The 16,340-nt window shown below is 38.8% G+C and overlaps 1 protein-coding gene across 4 annotated transcripts in view; it reads left to right on the top strand.

Moving 5' to 3' along the window:
- The window catches only part of SPIDR (scaffold protein involved in DNA repair), a 536,808-nt gene that overhangs the window by 191,694 nt on the left and 328,774 nt on the right, over positions 1–16,340 (top strand). For all 4 annotated transcript variants that reach the window (XR_010090743.1, XR_010090744.1, XM_063451403.1 and 1 more), the window contains exon 8: positions 1,798–2,017. Coding sequence is in view for 2 of the 4 variants with exons in the window: in XM_063451403.1 (XP_063307473.1) it covers positions 1,798–2,017 (220 nt within the window). In the remaining 2 variants the exon portion in view is untranslated. The remainder of the gene's footprint in view (positions 1–1,797; positions 2,018–16,340) is intronic.

The raw sequence follows: 16,340 nt of genomic DNA, 5'->3' as shown, positions 1-16,340 counted from the left end.
AATGACTTCTCCAGTCTCATAATTATTCAACCCCTTTATAGCAAGCATATTTAGTACTTAGTAGAGCACCCTTTTGCTGTTATGACCTACTGCAAACGGGATGCATAGCCAGACACCAGCTTTTTTGCAGCGTTCCTGAGGAATCTCAGCCCATTGCTCTTGAGCAATGGCCTCCAGTTAAGTAATATTCTTGTGTGCTGCAATCACTTTCTTCAAATCCCACCAGATTTTCTATGGGGTTCAAGTCAGGCGACTGTAATGGCCACTGTAGACTTTTCCAGGACTACTTCTGCAACCAAGTCTTGGTGTAATTTGAGGTATGCTTAGGATCATTGTCTTGTTGGAAGGTCCAATGATGTCCAAGCTTCAGCTTCCTCACAGACGGCATGATGTTTTCTCCTTATATTTCCTGATACTACAATAAATCCATCTTGCCTTCCACATGTTGCAGGTTTCCAGTGCCAGAGGATGCAAAGCAGTCCCAGAGCATCACCGTGCCAGCAGCATGCTTAACTGCAGGCAGAGTGTTCTTTTCAGTGTATGCTTTATTGTTCTTCATCTAGACATACTGCTGATCCACTTCTGGCTTAGTTATATGATTTTTAGCATATTGGAGACAACTTTTCTTGTGCTTTTAGGTCAGTAATGGTGTACGTCATGGAAACCATCTGCATTTATTACGCACCTTATTGTACTCACTGAAACTTCAGTGCCTGTTGCACACCAAGTTTTCCTGCAGATCTTTTTATTCAAGGTTTTTTTTACAACCTGCCTTCTCGGAAATCTGGTTGCAGCCATTGATAGCTTCCTTTTTCTACCTTGTAGTTAGTGTTACCAGTGTTCCTTCAACTGTGACTTGCTAACTATGCTTCCAACTGTGTCTCTAAGAACATTCAATGCCTTTGCTATCTTTTTTTATATCCTGTTCCTTGTACCTCTGTGGACCATATTTTGACTTAGCCATATTTCTAACATGCACTCTACAAACCCCTAGGCAGTTCAGGTATTTCAAGTGTACCAGCTCAAGCACATCTGGTGCAACTAATGAAGCCATTGATTAGTTGCATCAGGTCTGCTTGGGACAACACCTGTTTTGCATATTTGTGCTGTAGTGATGGATTCTATTCAGGGGGTGGAATAGTTTTGAGAGTGACAAAGTCATTATAAGTTGCATTTGGGGAAACTACTTGAAGCATTTGTTGTGTTGAGCTATTTCAATTTGCTTTTGTTTGATTTGTTTAGTGAAACAGCTGATAGTGTGTACATTTTGACAATAAACCTTAATTGTGTATTTATATGTGTGTGTATGATTGCATGTTTTCCCCCCATAATGACTAGTAGGTATTTAGAGGTAACAATACTTAAAATCTGAAGATTTATGTTTACATGTGCATGCTGTTGGGATTCATGTCTGATTCCTAAACCATTGTATTGCATCAAAAAACTTTCTAGGATAATATCTACTGGTGCACTGTGGATTTTCATTCAGGCATATGATTTCTAGTTACTAAAGAATAAAAAACATCATGGATATGATTTATATAATCATTTATTTGCCTAACCTGGGGATGAATATGCATATGTTACCTAATTTTTGCTGTCTTTTAAAGTGATTGAAGCCCGTTCTATATTCTAAAACGAGATAAGAGGCCAGTAATATTAAGATCATTAAAGCATAAACATTTAAATATCCGTGAAAAGCGATGTAGGTTTTATTATTTAAGTGTGTGATTCATATTCTTTACAGCCATGTATATTTAAAATGCTGCATTTTTTTCAAACCTTTTGATCTTTTAGGAGATAAATCTGGGATCCTTATGTTAAGGATAATTGAGATCCATGAGGAATGTTCAATGCAGGTTGCATTGTGTGAGAAGCTGGTGGACCCTCCAAATGTTGTGACCTCTTCCACCACTGGTTCTAGTTCTGCAACAATACTGAAGGTTCTTTTCACGCATCAAACAGCATCCCAGCTTCAAGGACAGCCATGTGATATTATTCATATACATCCACCATGGTAAGTTCAGTTATTATTTACTATTTAGTGGTGAAAAAGAAAATGTAATAGAAGGAAAATCATAGATAAAATAGATTTTGTCTTGATCAATACAATCTCTATGGCTACTCTCTCTCTGAATGTGGAAAAGGAATTTGATCGAGTTGACTGTTTTTTTTTTGGGGGGGGGGGGGGGGGGGGGTTGGAAGCAATTCTTAAAAGATTTAATTTTGATAATTATATGCGAAAATATAACAAAATTAATTATGGCTTTGTATTCAGATCCGGCAGCTAAGATAGTGGGGCAAGGTTACACCTCCCAGTTGTTCACCGTTAGGAATGGTACTAGACAGGGGTACTTTTTGCCCCCCTCCCTTCTCCCATTCTCAATTTCTTGACCCTAGAACCACTGGCAGCAAGAATCAAAAATAATAAAGAAATCACAGGCATGTCTGCTGGTGATAAAACTATATGCTGAATATTCCAACTACAAACTCAATGTAACTAAATCACAAGCTATGGCTGTGGGAATCAGTGAAAACAGAATGGCATCACTTAAATACAAGTTCCCCACTATGTAGATGGATGCTAGAAACCAGTGCTAGAAACCAGGAAGTGCCCTCTAGTGGCTGTCTAGTAGACAGCCACTAGAGGTGGAGTTAACCCTGCAAGGTATTTATTGCAGTTTATAAAAAATTATTATTATTTGCATGTCTTGCTGTAGTGGTATGTTTCAACATGTCTAGTAATTAACTTGTCTCGCTATGCATCCAGCATATACTGAACCCTTAAATAACATAATGCAGCCTATATGCCATATATCAATAGATACCGCCTTTCATATACACAGCAGCTTGTTCACACTGCAAGCTGCATAGCCTGCAGTTTGTCTACACATTACTGTGACTGTTATGGGCTACCTAAGCTTTTATCTTATCCTGACCCACTCCATTTTATCCCTGTATCAGCAACTGATTCACATGTGTATTCTTTATCTTGTTACTCTATAATCACTATTGACATGCCTAGCCTTCATGTTAAGCCGTGTTTGTTTTACTTGTATACCTTAATTTAAAAACGAGGCTGTCATAACATGGAGTGTATACCATTGTGCAGATTACTGCGATTTCGTTGTGTGACCATTTGCTATACCTCCATTTTTTTCCGTACCCAACCTCTCATTGCCTCAATAAAAGAAAGAATGAGGAAAAAAAACAAAAAACCTAAACCATGGTTAGACATGATCCAGAGTTCTTTTTCAAACTTTATTTGGAAAGCAAAAAGACCAAGAATTAATAAAAAAATAAAAAAATAAAAAATACTGGTGCAGAAAGTTAGAGCAGGGGGTGTAGCGTTTCCAATTATCGAGAGGACATACCATGCTAACCTATTATATCACCTGTACAGAACTCAATTACAGTGTGTTAAAGATCTAGGTTGCTATATCTTAGAGAGAGAGAGACTTGGGAGCAATTTTATGGCAAGGAAAAAAATTGCCTCAGAGTAAATGTCTTGAGTCTTCAAGGAACAGGTGGGGAGGGGGTAACCCTCAGAGATATTATAATGATTTAGAAAAGGGGGAGAGCAAGGAACCTGTTCCTGTTGCCTTTATTGGGTTAATTACAGGACGAGAAGAGAAAGAAAAATGCTTTCTTGATCAATAGGGGACACCTGTACAAGATAAGCCACAACAATGATTGCCTGACTTAAACAAGAAGTCAATAACGGCAATCCAATGTTAAGTAGGGAAAAATAATATAATCAAGAAAAATAACAAATACTTTATTATTCAAAAGGGGACACCTATCCAAGGTAAGCCCCAGCAATGGTTGCCTAACTAGATAACAAATTACTAGCGGCAATCCAATGTAGAGTTAAAAGGGAAAAACAGTGTGAATCAATAGATGAGTTTAGCACTCCTGTGGTACACATATGTATCGAAAAATTGTGGTAAGATACAATGTGAGAAATCCCACAGAGGCAAGCTCAATCTATTGTAATGATAGCGATTAAAAAGTGTCAATTTGACAATATCACGTTATGTTTAACTCGCATTAGTGTCGTGTGTTAGTCTCATGGACAGCTAATCTCGTGTCATGATAACACATGTCATCAGAAGAAACGATATCTTAAATCTTTCTGTGCAAACCTGGGCACAGAATATCGGGTGAATCCTTTGCTATGGCTGATGCTGCAGCGAGACTCACACTAACGTGAGGAACAAGGGAAAACTTCAAATATCTACACCACCTAATTCTGTTATAAAATCGTCAGAAGGGTATAAGAACCCTAAGTATAGGAAAAGTAGGAAGGGTGCCTTCGTGGGCACTCAATATAGGATAGGTAGAAAGAGATAGACAATTAGTATAGATGTAAATTAATCCCTCGCTTGCAGGGATAGATGATCCCGGTATATTCGTCAGATAAAGCTATTTACAAATTCATGTCAATGAGGGTCTACGTGTATCACCTTGGCGGAAAATCGCAGCCTAAGTTCCCAGCCCATGGAAATTATGCACAAGGGCAAGGGGGTGTCCGAGGACACAGTAGTAGAACCTAATTATTCGGTAGATTCCCGGTGTTTGCGCCCCGACGCGCGTTTCACCTAGCTTCAAGGTTCATCAGAGGGAGCTTGCCTCTGTGGGATTTCTCACATTGTATCTTACCACAATTTTTCGATACATATGTGTACCACAGGAGTGCTAAACTCATCTATTGATTCACACTGTTTTTCCCTTTTAACTCTACATTGGATTGCCGCTAGTAATTTGTTATCTAGTTAGGCAACCATTGCTGGGGCTTACCTTGGATAGGTGTCCCCTTTTGAATAATAAAGTATTTGTTATTTTTCTTGATTATATTATTTTTCCCTACTTAACATTGGATTGCCGTTATTGACTTCTTGTTTAAGTCAGGCAATCATTGTTGTGGCTTATCTTGTACAGGTGTCCCCTATTGATCAAGAAAGCATTTTTCTTTCTCTTCTCGTCCTGTAATTAACCCAATAAAGGCAACAGGAACAGGTTCCTTGCTCTCCCCCTTTTCTAAATTTGATGGCAAGGGAGCAATAAGCCCCGGGTAACTGGCTAGAAATAACAATGTATGTTTAGATGCAATATTAGATGGGTGGAAAATAATTAAACAAATATGTAGAATAGAAAAGAGGTTTCCTGTAAATATTAAATTATCATATATACCGTATTATGTAGAAGATCTTAATATAGGTAAGGGGCTACAAAAAAATATTGTACGTGTAGATCAATGAATGGAGCGAAAAAAAATAAATCCTTTCCTCAGATAATTCATGAATTTTAACTATCGAATAAAGAGATATTTCCATAAATGAGAATTAAACATTTCCTTAATCAAAATATTATTTGTATCTACTCAGAGGGGGTTAAAGACATATGTTCAGTGTTTAAAAATGAGCCAATAGATAAGGTGGTTTCAAAAGCTATGAGGGCCTTGTTAAAAACGGATGCTCCCAAAACCATCCCAGCATGTACTAAGTGGGAAAAGGATTTAAAAACTAAAATCAATAAGGAGGAGTGGTGTCTAGTTCTTTCTAATACCTGTAAACTTGTCCACTGCTTGAATGTAACAGAAATGCTATTCAAAGTAATGAATAGATGGTATCTGGTCCTGACGAGACTGGCTAAAATGTATAGCTCTGCTTCCCCACTTTGCTGGAGAGGCAATAGACACCTTGGATCCTTTATCCACATCTGGTGGGACTGCATCAGAATTAAAAATAAATGCAAAGAGGCTTTTGTAGAACTAGACATTTGGTTAACTAAACCTATTCCTAAAGCCCCAGAGAATGCTTTTTTGCACTTGAATATAAACTAACTGCAAAAGAAAGAGGCATTTCTTTATAATAATTTTATGATCGCTGTGAAAATTCTTATTGCCCGTAATTGGAAAATCACAAAGGACCCTTCACAGATAATCAATCTGAACTACCATAAGTTAATGAATGATCTCTTGAAAAAATTGTGAGAATGGAAAAAACTACCCTTGTCATGAATGTGTAAACTGAATGTTATTAAATTGTATGTGTTACCCATATGGCTTTATAAGACTAATCTCACTTCAGCTTCCTTCTTTTTATATCAGACAATTTCAATTAGCAGTAGAATAATTTGTATGGTCAAATAAGAAACCAAGAATTTCTAAAAATGTTTTATATGGAAATAAATCTAGTGGTATGGGCTCCTAACATGATGCTTTACAGTTGAGCATATGCGCTACTGCACTTACATAGATAGTTATGTATAGATATTAAGAATTATAATCGTATATTATGGATGAATAATGAAATAGTAAAAAAAAGACTATGGATAATTCTAAAGGGACCTTTATTATCAAAAATAAAATTTCTTATTGGACTAAAATGAAGAATCGCCTAGGTCTAAAAGATAAAATAATTAAAAAAAAATAATAGAACACAGTATCCCAGACCTGAAAAAGACGAAGTGGTATAAGAATAAAAACTTTTTTAGATGGATCTCATTTCAAACCTTATGAACAATTAATAACAGAGTATGAAATACCAAGTAAAGATTATTATAACTTGATTCTTATTAAGCGCAAAGGTAATGGAAATATTGGAAAATATTATCGCCTCCCATTCAAATAAAAATATCTTTAAAAAAGCTCAATGTTTTTTTTAAAAAAAACTCTGGATAAGGGGGGCAGGGCCTGATCGCCATACTGGAAAGCCGCATTTCATATGAGCTCTGACCAGGAAAGCCAGAAAAGTGCAATTAAAGTGACCTTCTAGCTACATATATCAGACCCGCTTACGCAGGTGACATACTGCAACGCACCTTGATGCAATCTGCCACAAGAACGGTGATCTTTGCCCCCAAAAAATCCCTGCTGGCAACTCTGCTGGAACAAAGAGAAGCGACTGGGTCCCTTGTGTCTTGAAAACACTTTACATAATCCAAGCTTATCTAAATGGACCCTCTAAGCACTAAAACCACTTCATCATAATGATGTAGTTTTGGTTCACAGACCCTGTCCCTGTTTTAGGAGCGTGTAAAACATTTCCATTTCTAAAAAACATCAGTGTTTACCTTTTTTCAAAACATTTTCTCTCATAACTGTCAGACTAACAAACAATATAGAGGCATTTCTTAATTCAAGGTCTTTAATTTTCAAAGGTCTTCTGTCATCACACATGGCATCATGAATCTGAATGCAACTAATGTTTTTCACCTATAATTATTGTATTTAATACTTTCCCATGAGGAGCATTGAATTGGCAGATCACCATGATTGAGGTGCATGCGCTGTAGGTTCCCAATGTTTTATTAAATTTGCTAGAGACTGGCTTCTGGAGAAGTCAGTCCCGGCACGGAATATTAGCGTGTTTTAAAATCTTTCTTTTTCACATTTCTTTATTAAAAACAACTGAATTGAAAAAACAGCAAAGAAACATACATAGCTATCAGTATTTCTGTATTTTAAGTTTGATCCAATAATGTGATTGTAATGTAATTAGCTAAATCTTTTATTATGTGTGTAATTTCAGGAAACAAATATATGCATTGTATGTTGATAAACTGCTGGATTCAGTTAAATATGTTCTTACCTGTGCTTGTGTGTTTGTAAAGTTTCACATTGAAGCAATTCTTCTTCGCTCAATTTGTCAAAATTATAGATTACAAAAGCCAGCAAAATGTTTAGGACAACTTCTGTGGACTCGCCTAATTGCAGTGAATACCCATCACATTGATCCAGCCTTGAAATTAGTTCTGTCTGGATGTCATCAGCAAGATCATGAATATTATGCAAACATTAAATAGTGCTGGAAAATGGCACAGCTTCAATTTGTTTACACTACTTCTCACTTAAAATACATGACACTATTTCTTGTGCACATGGTTTTATTAGTGATTGTCTAATAGTGTGTGCTTGTCTGGCAAGTGCTAAGCAATAACTCACTCTGTTTGAAGACTCTGTGGCTTTTTTTTTTTTCGAGACTTTATGATCATAAACTGTTTAGTCTTCTGATATTCCTAAAGCTTTCGCTTGAAATAGGCAATGTCTTTATACTCTATGTGGTTCTGTTCGGCAATATTTTCAGCATTGTGCTTCAGGACAATGTTCATTTCTTAGCAGTAGAAAGAGGGAAGTGCTCATGCCATTGTACATAACACTGGTGAGACCTCACTTGGAGTACTATACGCAGTACTGGAGACCGTATCTTCAGAAGGATATTGATACCTTAGAGAGAGTTCAGAGAAGGGCTACTAAACTGGTTCATGGATTGCAGGATAAAACGTCCAAGGAAAGGTTAAAGGATCTTAACATGTATAGCTTGGAGGAAAGACGAGACAGGGGGGATATGATAGAAACATTTAAATACATAAAGGGAATCAACACAGTAAAGGAGGAGACTATATTTAAAAGAAGAAAAACTACCACAGCAAGAGGACATAGTCTTAAATGAGAGGGGCAGAGGTTTAAAAATAATATCAGGAAGTATTAATTTACTGAGAGGGTAGTGGATGCATGGAATAGCCTTCCAGCTGAAGTGGTAGAGGTTAACACAGTAAAGGAGTTTAAGCATGCGTGGGATAGGCATACGGCTATCCTAACTATAAGATAAGACCAGGGACTAATGAAAGTATTTAGAAAATCGGGCAAACTAGATGGGCCGAATGGTTCTTATCTGCCGTCACATTCTATGTTTCTATGTTTCTATGTTTGTGACTCCAAATAACAAATAGCTGTCATCATATTTCCCTTTCTTTGTTTGAGAAGAAGATTGGCTAACATTGTGTGCATTTCTTTTTTTCTTCGACTGATCACTAGTCTCTGCTATTTGTTTTGAATATTTTTATTGGTTGCGCAAAAGAACATGAGCAGGCACAATTTAAAGCGATAAATGTAGTATGTGGTTGCCTGCGCAGAGACATATAAATCAGAATGAACAAGCATTTTTGAGAATTTAATATAACGTGCAGTACGGTAATCATATATAAAAACAGTATTATAAAAGGCAGGCGTCTCAATGTAATGTATAATCCTATCTATAAGCATTATGGCAGCGGCCAGTTAAACGCAAAATAACCATGTCGCAGATTGTGTGCAATATCGTCAGAGCTGTTAGTTTACAAATATATGCCGCAATGAGCATAGGTATATCTATAATTAGGATGAGGCGTAATGGTTTACGTTGTACATTGTGATATAGATTAATTTAGAAATAAACAAATATGTTTAAATGTCTATCTGTTCCTGTCCAAATTTGAGATGATTAAATTGCGTATACGCAGAAGTAAGTTCACACTGACACATGCAGTTCAGTTTAAAAGCACTTCAGAAAATTTAATGGCATCTGGTTAGAAAACGGATATGCAGACCCTTTTAAAGGCAAAATGACATCATCATTGAATATCAGATAATAACAAATAAACATCATTAATTGGATTAAATGTTAAGTGGCTATATCAGTGTCCACCCATCAATATTATTAATTGGCTCAGGGATTTGAGTGACTAGCTAGGTGTCCTCCCACCGGGAGGTGGTATTGTTCTGGACACGGGTGTGGACAGATGGCTCAAGCGCCATCTCTCCCAGCATGAGGCTTACTCGGTGGGAAGGGGGGCTTGAGCGTCATTTCGGGCAGTTAGTGATGTCAGACTCGTGGTCAGGTGCAAGGTTCTTTTTATGAATAGAACATTTCATTAGTACAGTGTTCTCATGGCCTTGGCTCTGGCCTTGGTTATACTTTGTTGCATGTTACAGGAGATTCAATAATTCCGGAGTCAGCCATGTCTTTTTAGAAAATACAGTCTCTATTCATTATACTAAATGCTGTTAGGAAATTCTGTCATGTAATGTAGACAAAATGGAGGGTCTGTCATATTGTGAGGTTATGTGAGATTAAAATGGAGTTAGTACAATAATTCAATACAGGTGCAATAAAGATTTTTAAATAATTCTACATCAGTCCCCCCTATGCAATGTTAGATTCTAAAAAAGATAAACTTTATTGGTTAGTTCCAGAAGACAGGTTAGCCCAAAGGCACAAAACCCTATGAAGTAACGGTTCTTGGTCTTCTTAGTTCTTCAGAGGGACATCATAAAATAGACAAGCTTACATTACCATATGGACCTGTGTTATCTGGAGTATAGGCACAACAACTCATGGTGACAGGTAAACGTTGTTGGTTGCAATAGATATAATAAATGCAAATCAAAATATTATTATTAGCAGTGACGGTTGGGAAAATGGACTCAAACTTTCCTTTTACTGCAAAATCATCTGGTACCCCCCTTGGCACACCTATGGCATCAATATATATATGTGTCAAACTTTCCCTTTAGAGGGGTGCTCCTTTTTGTGTTCTGAAGCATGAATGTGGTGTGTCAAGAGTACCTTGTCATGTATTAGGTGTATGGACACAATAACCTTGGCTAGGGCACATTTGCTTATGCATTGTAGTATTAAACCTGTCCCACGCTACATCAGCGTAGGTGGACTCGGATCATTTAGTCAATATTAATATCACCACAAACTCAGGATGGGTAAATAATCCTGAGGAAGCTTGGCGTTTGGATCTCTTTAGCTTCACGAGGTCTCCTTTTGGGGTCCTCGGCTTTCCATCGATGGCAGGTGGTCAGGCATTATTATGGCCATCAAACACCTACTTGTTGGTATCTTTTTTTTTTTTTTTTTTTTAAATTCTTTATTTTTGTGTGCAAATCTTAACAGACAGCTTGCTTAGCCACAATAGCCGCAGCAAGAACATTGGATACGTATGGAAGTGGCATATCAACAAAAGCACAAATTTTTAATAAAACGTGCTGTATCAGGTGTACTATTGTACAGTGTTGTATGATTTTCGTTCTGCCTAGGTGTGATAGGTAGTTGTGTAGTCTTCTGAGTTCCCAGGCTGGGAACTGTGTGAGGGAGTTAAAGTGTAGTTATCTTCCGGGGGTGGAGTGAGCAGGTGTGGGTTGTGTGATCAATGAGTAATGTGATTAGGACACCTGATCAGTTTCCTCCCCGTAATTTGAGTGTTACAGGGGTAAATTTATAACGTGTTTACATTAAGTCGTGGGGGTATTAGCATAGGGGGCAAGAATAAGGCCCAGCTTACGTGTTGTGACAACCCATGTATGCAAGCTTTCGGCTCCTGACCAAGGGGGCCGCGGGGGGGGGGGGTTAATTCGCCACTTACTGTGGTCTCTAAGCTGCCGACTAAACGGCATGTGCGTGTTAAACCGGAGTCTTACGGAGCCCGGGCTGATAGGCGTATGTTGTATGTGGAGTTAGCGGATAAGGTGTAGTGAGGTGCAGAAATAAAGGTAACAAGAGTCCCATCTTTAAACAAGTCATTTTTTCTTTAGAGTCTAAAGTGTGTCAAAATCAACAAATGTTACTTCTCATGTTGCAGAGAGAGAGAGAGAGTCTTGAATCTGGAACAATGAATCCACTGAGTGATCTCTGCAACTTTCACAATGCACTATTGGGTATATGGTCTTGGTTGTCACATTGATGACCGGCTAGGCTTATGGCCATCCTGACAAAATGTCTATTATAACTAGTGCATATTTGACCCAGCAGCTCTTTGTCATCTGGATTCTTGAAAGGGATAGTGAGAGTTAGCTAGGTGCTTAAGATTCTCCTCCTCTTCTGCCTGAGCTGTCCTTGGCACAATTAACACAGGATCGGCAGTAACTGATGATTAGAGGAGTAATTCTAGGTGCTTTAGAGTATTTAGAGATCAAAGAGTTCATGAGGGTCTTGGATAGGTATAAAGTTCCATGGGCCCACTGCCCAGTACATGTTTTGGGTAAACAGAACTTGAGAGTGTTGGAGTACAGCCCGTCTTCAAGGGTTGCCCCTTTCTGTTTTTCCAGCTTTGTATTTCTTCAGGGTCATTCTTTCAGAAGCTTGAGATCTGCGGGTAGGGCCTACATGGTGAGTATAGAAGTTTCTTTAGCGGACACCCTTCTGTCCACTTCCCTTGGTGCACTTGTGGCTTGGTTGGCAGCTTTTGGTCAGCTGAGTGGTGCTTCTTGTCTTCCAGATTGATCCAAAATAATGTGCTGCACCCAGGGCATATCTTGAGTCAGTGTAGGTATTGGCATGTCTTCCTTCAGGCATTTTGTATACCACTGGGAAGGCTGTCAATTCAGCGTCTTGAGCAGATGTGGGTGAGGAAAGTGAAGATGCTTGATGTACCTGATCTTCTGTAGCAACAGCAAATCCAGTATGGTACCTTTCCTCTTTATCCGCAAACAGAGTGGAGTCAGGATCTGGTAAAGCTACTGCATGCTCTGTTGAAAGGTGTCTTGTTTCTTCTTTCATCTGTTCAAAGCAACCATGAGGAGCAGTAGAAGAGGTTTCCTCACCTATTTCTGTGTGAGATTGGGGGGTATTTGTCTTTCTATTTACAGTTCTCTTGCTGACCCCCCTCTGTAGAGAGTTGTAAATTGATTGTTCATGTTTTGTTCTAATGAGTCAGGTTCCTTTCATGAGATTTCTGGGGACTTAGTGAAGAAAAAACATGAGGGACAGCCACCTCCCTTACAGGTGTCTTACTTCCATGGGAATCTGGGTCAGGACCGCACTATTTCCTTGAGAGTGCCCAAAACAGTTCTTTCATGATGAAGTGCACCTCCACCAGTCTGAATAATGTGTGGTATTCCCCCCTGGGAAGTGGTGGAAGAATGGCCAGAGCAACTTTTCTTCAAAATATAATGTTGTCAGGTAGAGGCAGAGTTGTCTATGAGCGGAGGAAATTGGTAAGGAATAAGAAGGGAGGAAGCATATAAAGGATATAGATATGGTAATGGGGGGATGGAAGAATGAGTAGTGGATAGAGCGAGAGGGGAAGAAGGTGGAGTAGGAGGAGGAGAAGGTGGAGTAGAGGGAGGAGTAGAAAGAGGAGAGAGGAGTAAGAGCAGGAAGAAGGAGTAGGAGGAGGAGAAGGAGGAATAGAGGAGAAGTAGGAGGAGAGAGGAGAAGGTGGAGTAGAAGGAGAAAGTGGAGTAGAGGGAGGAGTAGGAGAAGGAGGAATAGAGGGAGGAGTAGGAGGAGAAAGTGGAGGAGAAGTAGGAGGAGAGAGGAGAAGGTGGAGTAGAGGGAGGAGTAGGAGGAGAAAGTCGAGAAGTAGGAGGAGAGAGGAGAAGGTGGAGTAGAGGGAGGAGTAGGAGGAGAAAGTGGAGTAGAGAGAGGAGGGAGGAGTAAGAGCAGGAGGAAGGAGTAGGAGGAGTAGAGGAGAAGTAGGAGGAAAGAGGAGAAGGTGGAGTAGAGGAGAAGTAGGAGGAGAGAGGAGAAGGTGGAGTAGAGGGAGGAGTAGGAGGAGAAAGTGGAAGACTGTAGGTGAAGGGGAGGGATCGGTGGAAGGAGTAAGCGGGGGTGGGCAGGTAAGGGAGCAGACAGGTGATGTAGCAATGGAGGATACATCAGAAATCAAGACTAGGTAGAAATGCAATGGAGGCTGCGAATAGCCCATGTACAACAACTATTAACTGGCCCTATGCTTTCCCTAGAGAAAAATAATAAAAGGCTAACATGCTCATCTTGTCTGCACAGGCCTCGAACGTTTCACTCCGTGGGTGTCCCGCAGTGGCTAGCCCACCACATCTCCCACACCAGACTTGTGCCCGTGGAGACAGACGCTATCCCTGACTCTCGTTCTTTATTTTATTAATTTATATCTAACATCTCAAAATGTAATTCCTACTTATATCACAAATATACATTATCACAATTTTATGTCTCGCAAATGGGATAAAATTTATTCTACTCTTCACTGATAATGTATTTTTAAAACATACAAAATAGACAAATAACATTGTCTTCTGCAAAATAAATGGAAAAGATAATGGAGATTTTGTTAAGCTTATAATTGGCTATACATTAATTCACATTTCTTGTTCTCCAGTTTCTGGCTGTTAATGACAATGTACAATGTAATAGAGCAGCAGAAAATGCTAGCAGAATGCTTGGTTGCATAGGGAGAGGTATTAGCAGTAGGAAGAGGGAAATGCTCATGCCATTGTACAGAACACTGGTGAGACCTCACTTAGAGTACTGGATACAGTACTGGAGACCATATCTTCAGAAGGATATGGATACCTTAGAGAGAGTTCAAAGAAGGGCTACTAAACTGGTTCATGGATTGCAGGATAAAATTCACCAGGAAAGGTTAAAGGATCTTAACAGGTATAGCTTGGTGAAAAGACGAGACAGGGGAAATATGATAAAAGCATTTTAAGTACATAAAGGGAAACAACACAGTAAAAGTGGAGACTATATTTAAAAGAAGGAAAACTACCATAACAAGAGGACATAGTCTCAAAAATAGAGGGACAAAGGTTTAAAAATAATATCAGGAAGTGTTACATTACTGAGAGGGTAGTGGATGCATGGAATAGCCTTCCAACTGTAGTGGTAGAGGTTAACTCAGTAGAAGTGTTTAAGCATGCGTGGGATAGGCATAAGGCTAAGCACTTGCTGCTAGTAACAGATCTAGAATTAATACACTATAATGCCCAAAAGTCTCAATTCCTATGCATATGCAATAATAAAATATCTGGGCTTACAACAAAAATTATGTTAGTCAGTCTTTTAATCTTGGAGGCAAACATTATCCAGTAAAAAAAACAGATTGGAACACACTCCCACCTTATTCATTTGTTAATAGTTATGCTTATAATGTTAACTGGTTCCTTTTCAATTAGATCAAAACATTTTGAAACCAATCCTTAATTGTATTACCATTTGTTCAAGAAATCTTGGTTTATTAGAACTTTCTTTTAGTAAATGTTCTTTAAGATAACCCTTCTTCCAGCATGTTATCAATCTTTGTATACAAAGGTCAAACACTCTTGTTACTTACACGTGAATCGATACACATATATATTCTATCTACATATTAACCATCACTTGTCACAGACACTTTCCTGATATAGGGAAACTAATAGCAGGATTATTTTAGTAATTGTAACTTTTTTGTTCATAATATGTGGGAATTAAGGAAGACAGCATGTCTTTAAGATAGGATGAGCATGACACAATACATGGGCGGATATGAGCTCACTGATATGGTAAGGGCAGAGTGAGGGCAGGAGGAGGCGTGGGTACTAAGGACAACCTTCTTTTGTTCTAGGGGCCATTTTCTTTTAGGGCATTTCAGCTTGCAGTAGCTTTACACTAAATTATAGCTTAATAAAAATAAATCAGAGAAGCAACATTCTGTTAGGCAAAATGAAATACTAAACTATGGACAGACTTGACGGATTAAAGAAGACAAATGAAAACATTATACATTTAACAGCCCGTGAAGCTTTGGAATAACATGGTGCAAAAATAAACTCACGGGATGCAACTAAACTCCCCCATCATTCACCAGCTATTAATCACCCAACACATCCAAATACATATACTACGCCACAGAACCTGCTGGCGTCTCACAAATGGCAACGACAACAACAACACACAAACCCTAGAAACCTCCTATACGACACATCACTCCTATGTAAGTAGCAAAATACACAATTAGAATATTTTCTAGCAAAAATTCCATTGCTAAGTCTTATCAGTAGTTCTGAATAACTCCCTTCCCCCCGAACCTCCGTCTCACAGAAGGCAAGGAGAGAGAGGCGGGGGAAGTGGGAGTGAGGAACAAGAGAGAGAGAGAGAGAGAGACTGCAAGCAGAATCTCTTTAACCATGTCAATGCTGTACAGTAACAAGACAGAAGGATAGCCACGTTACAGTTATTGCAAAAGCAAAGAGACACAAAAACACAACATTTAGTAATACTCTCAGTGAAATTCAATACAAAACCCCCACCCTCTACCAGGGTAATGGCTAACACAAAATACAAAAACAATTATTATGATATACATACATTCTTAACCCTTTGTGATCTAGTTCTTCCTCAACCCAACCTTCCTGCTGAATAGCTCTTGCTACTCTGTCAGTAATCTACGCCAGCTTTCTGGCTGCAATCTACCACATGAAGGCACAGCAATTTTACACACTTTAGCAATCTCTATCTTCAACTAGATCACACGCGCTAGCCAGCCCTTATTGGGCTTTTCTAATCCCTGTTCCCCTCCCCCTATAAAAGGCGTCCCATATATAGAGGAGAAAGGTTTTAAACAGAGTGTCTACAATGGTGGACTGCCACTCGAGAGGGGTGGGTCCCCCCAAGTGCGTCTTCCCAAAACGTAGACTAGTCACTAATTGGAGCGAGGTGAGAAGTGTGTGACCAATCACTTCTCTCACAATAGAAATAGGAGAGGATAGTGTATATAACTCAGGAAGTATAGAAAAGGTAAAAAAGTAAAGTGGAATTTAGAGACAG

This window comes from Pelobates fuscus, chromosome 4 (genome assembly GCF_036172605.1).
Source record: "Pelobates fuscus isolate aPelFus1 chromosome 4, aPelFus1.pri, whole genome shotgun sequence".
In the NCBI taxonomy this organism is placed as follows: Eukaryota; Metazoa; Chordata; class Amphibia; order Anura; family Pelobatidae; genus Pelobates; species Pelobates fuscus.
This window is presented reverse-complemented; position numbering and strand designations above follow the sequence as displayed.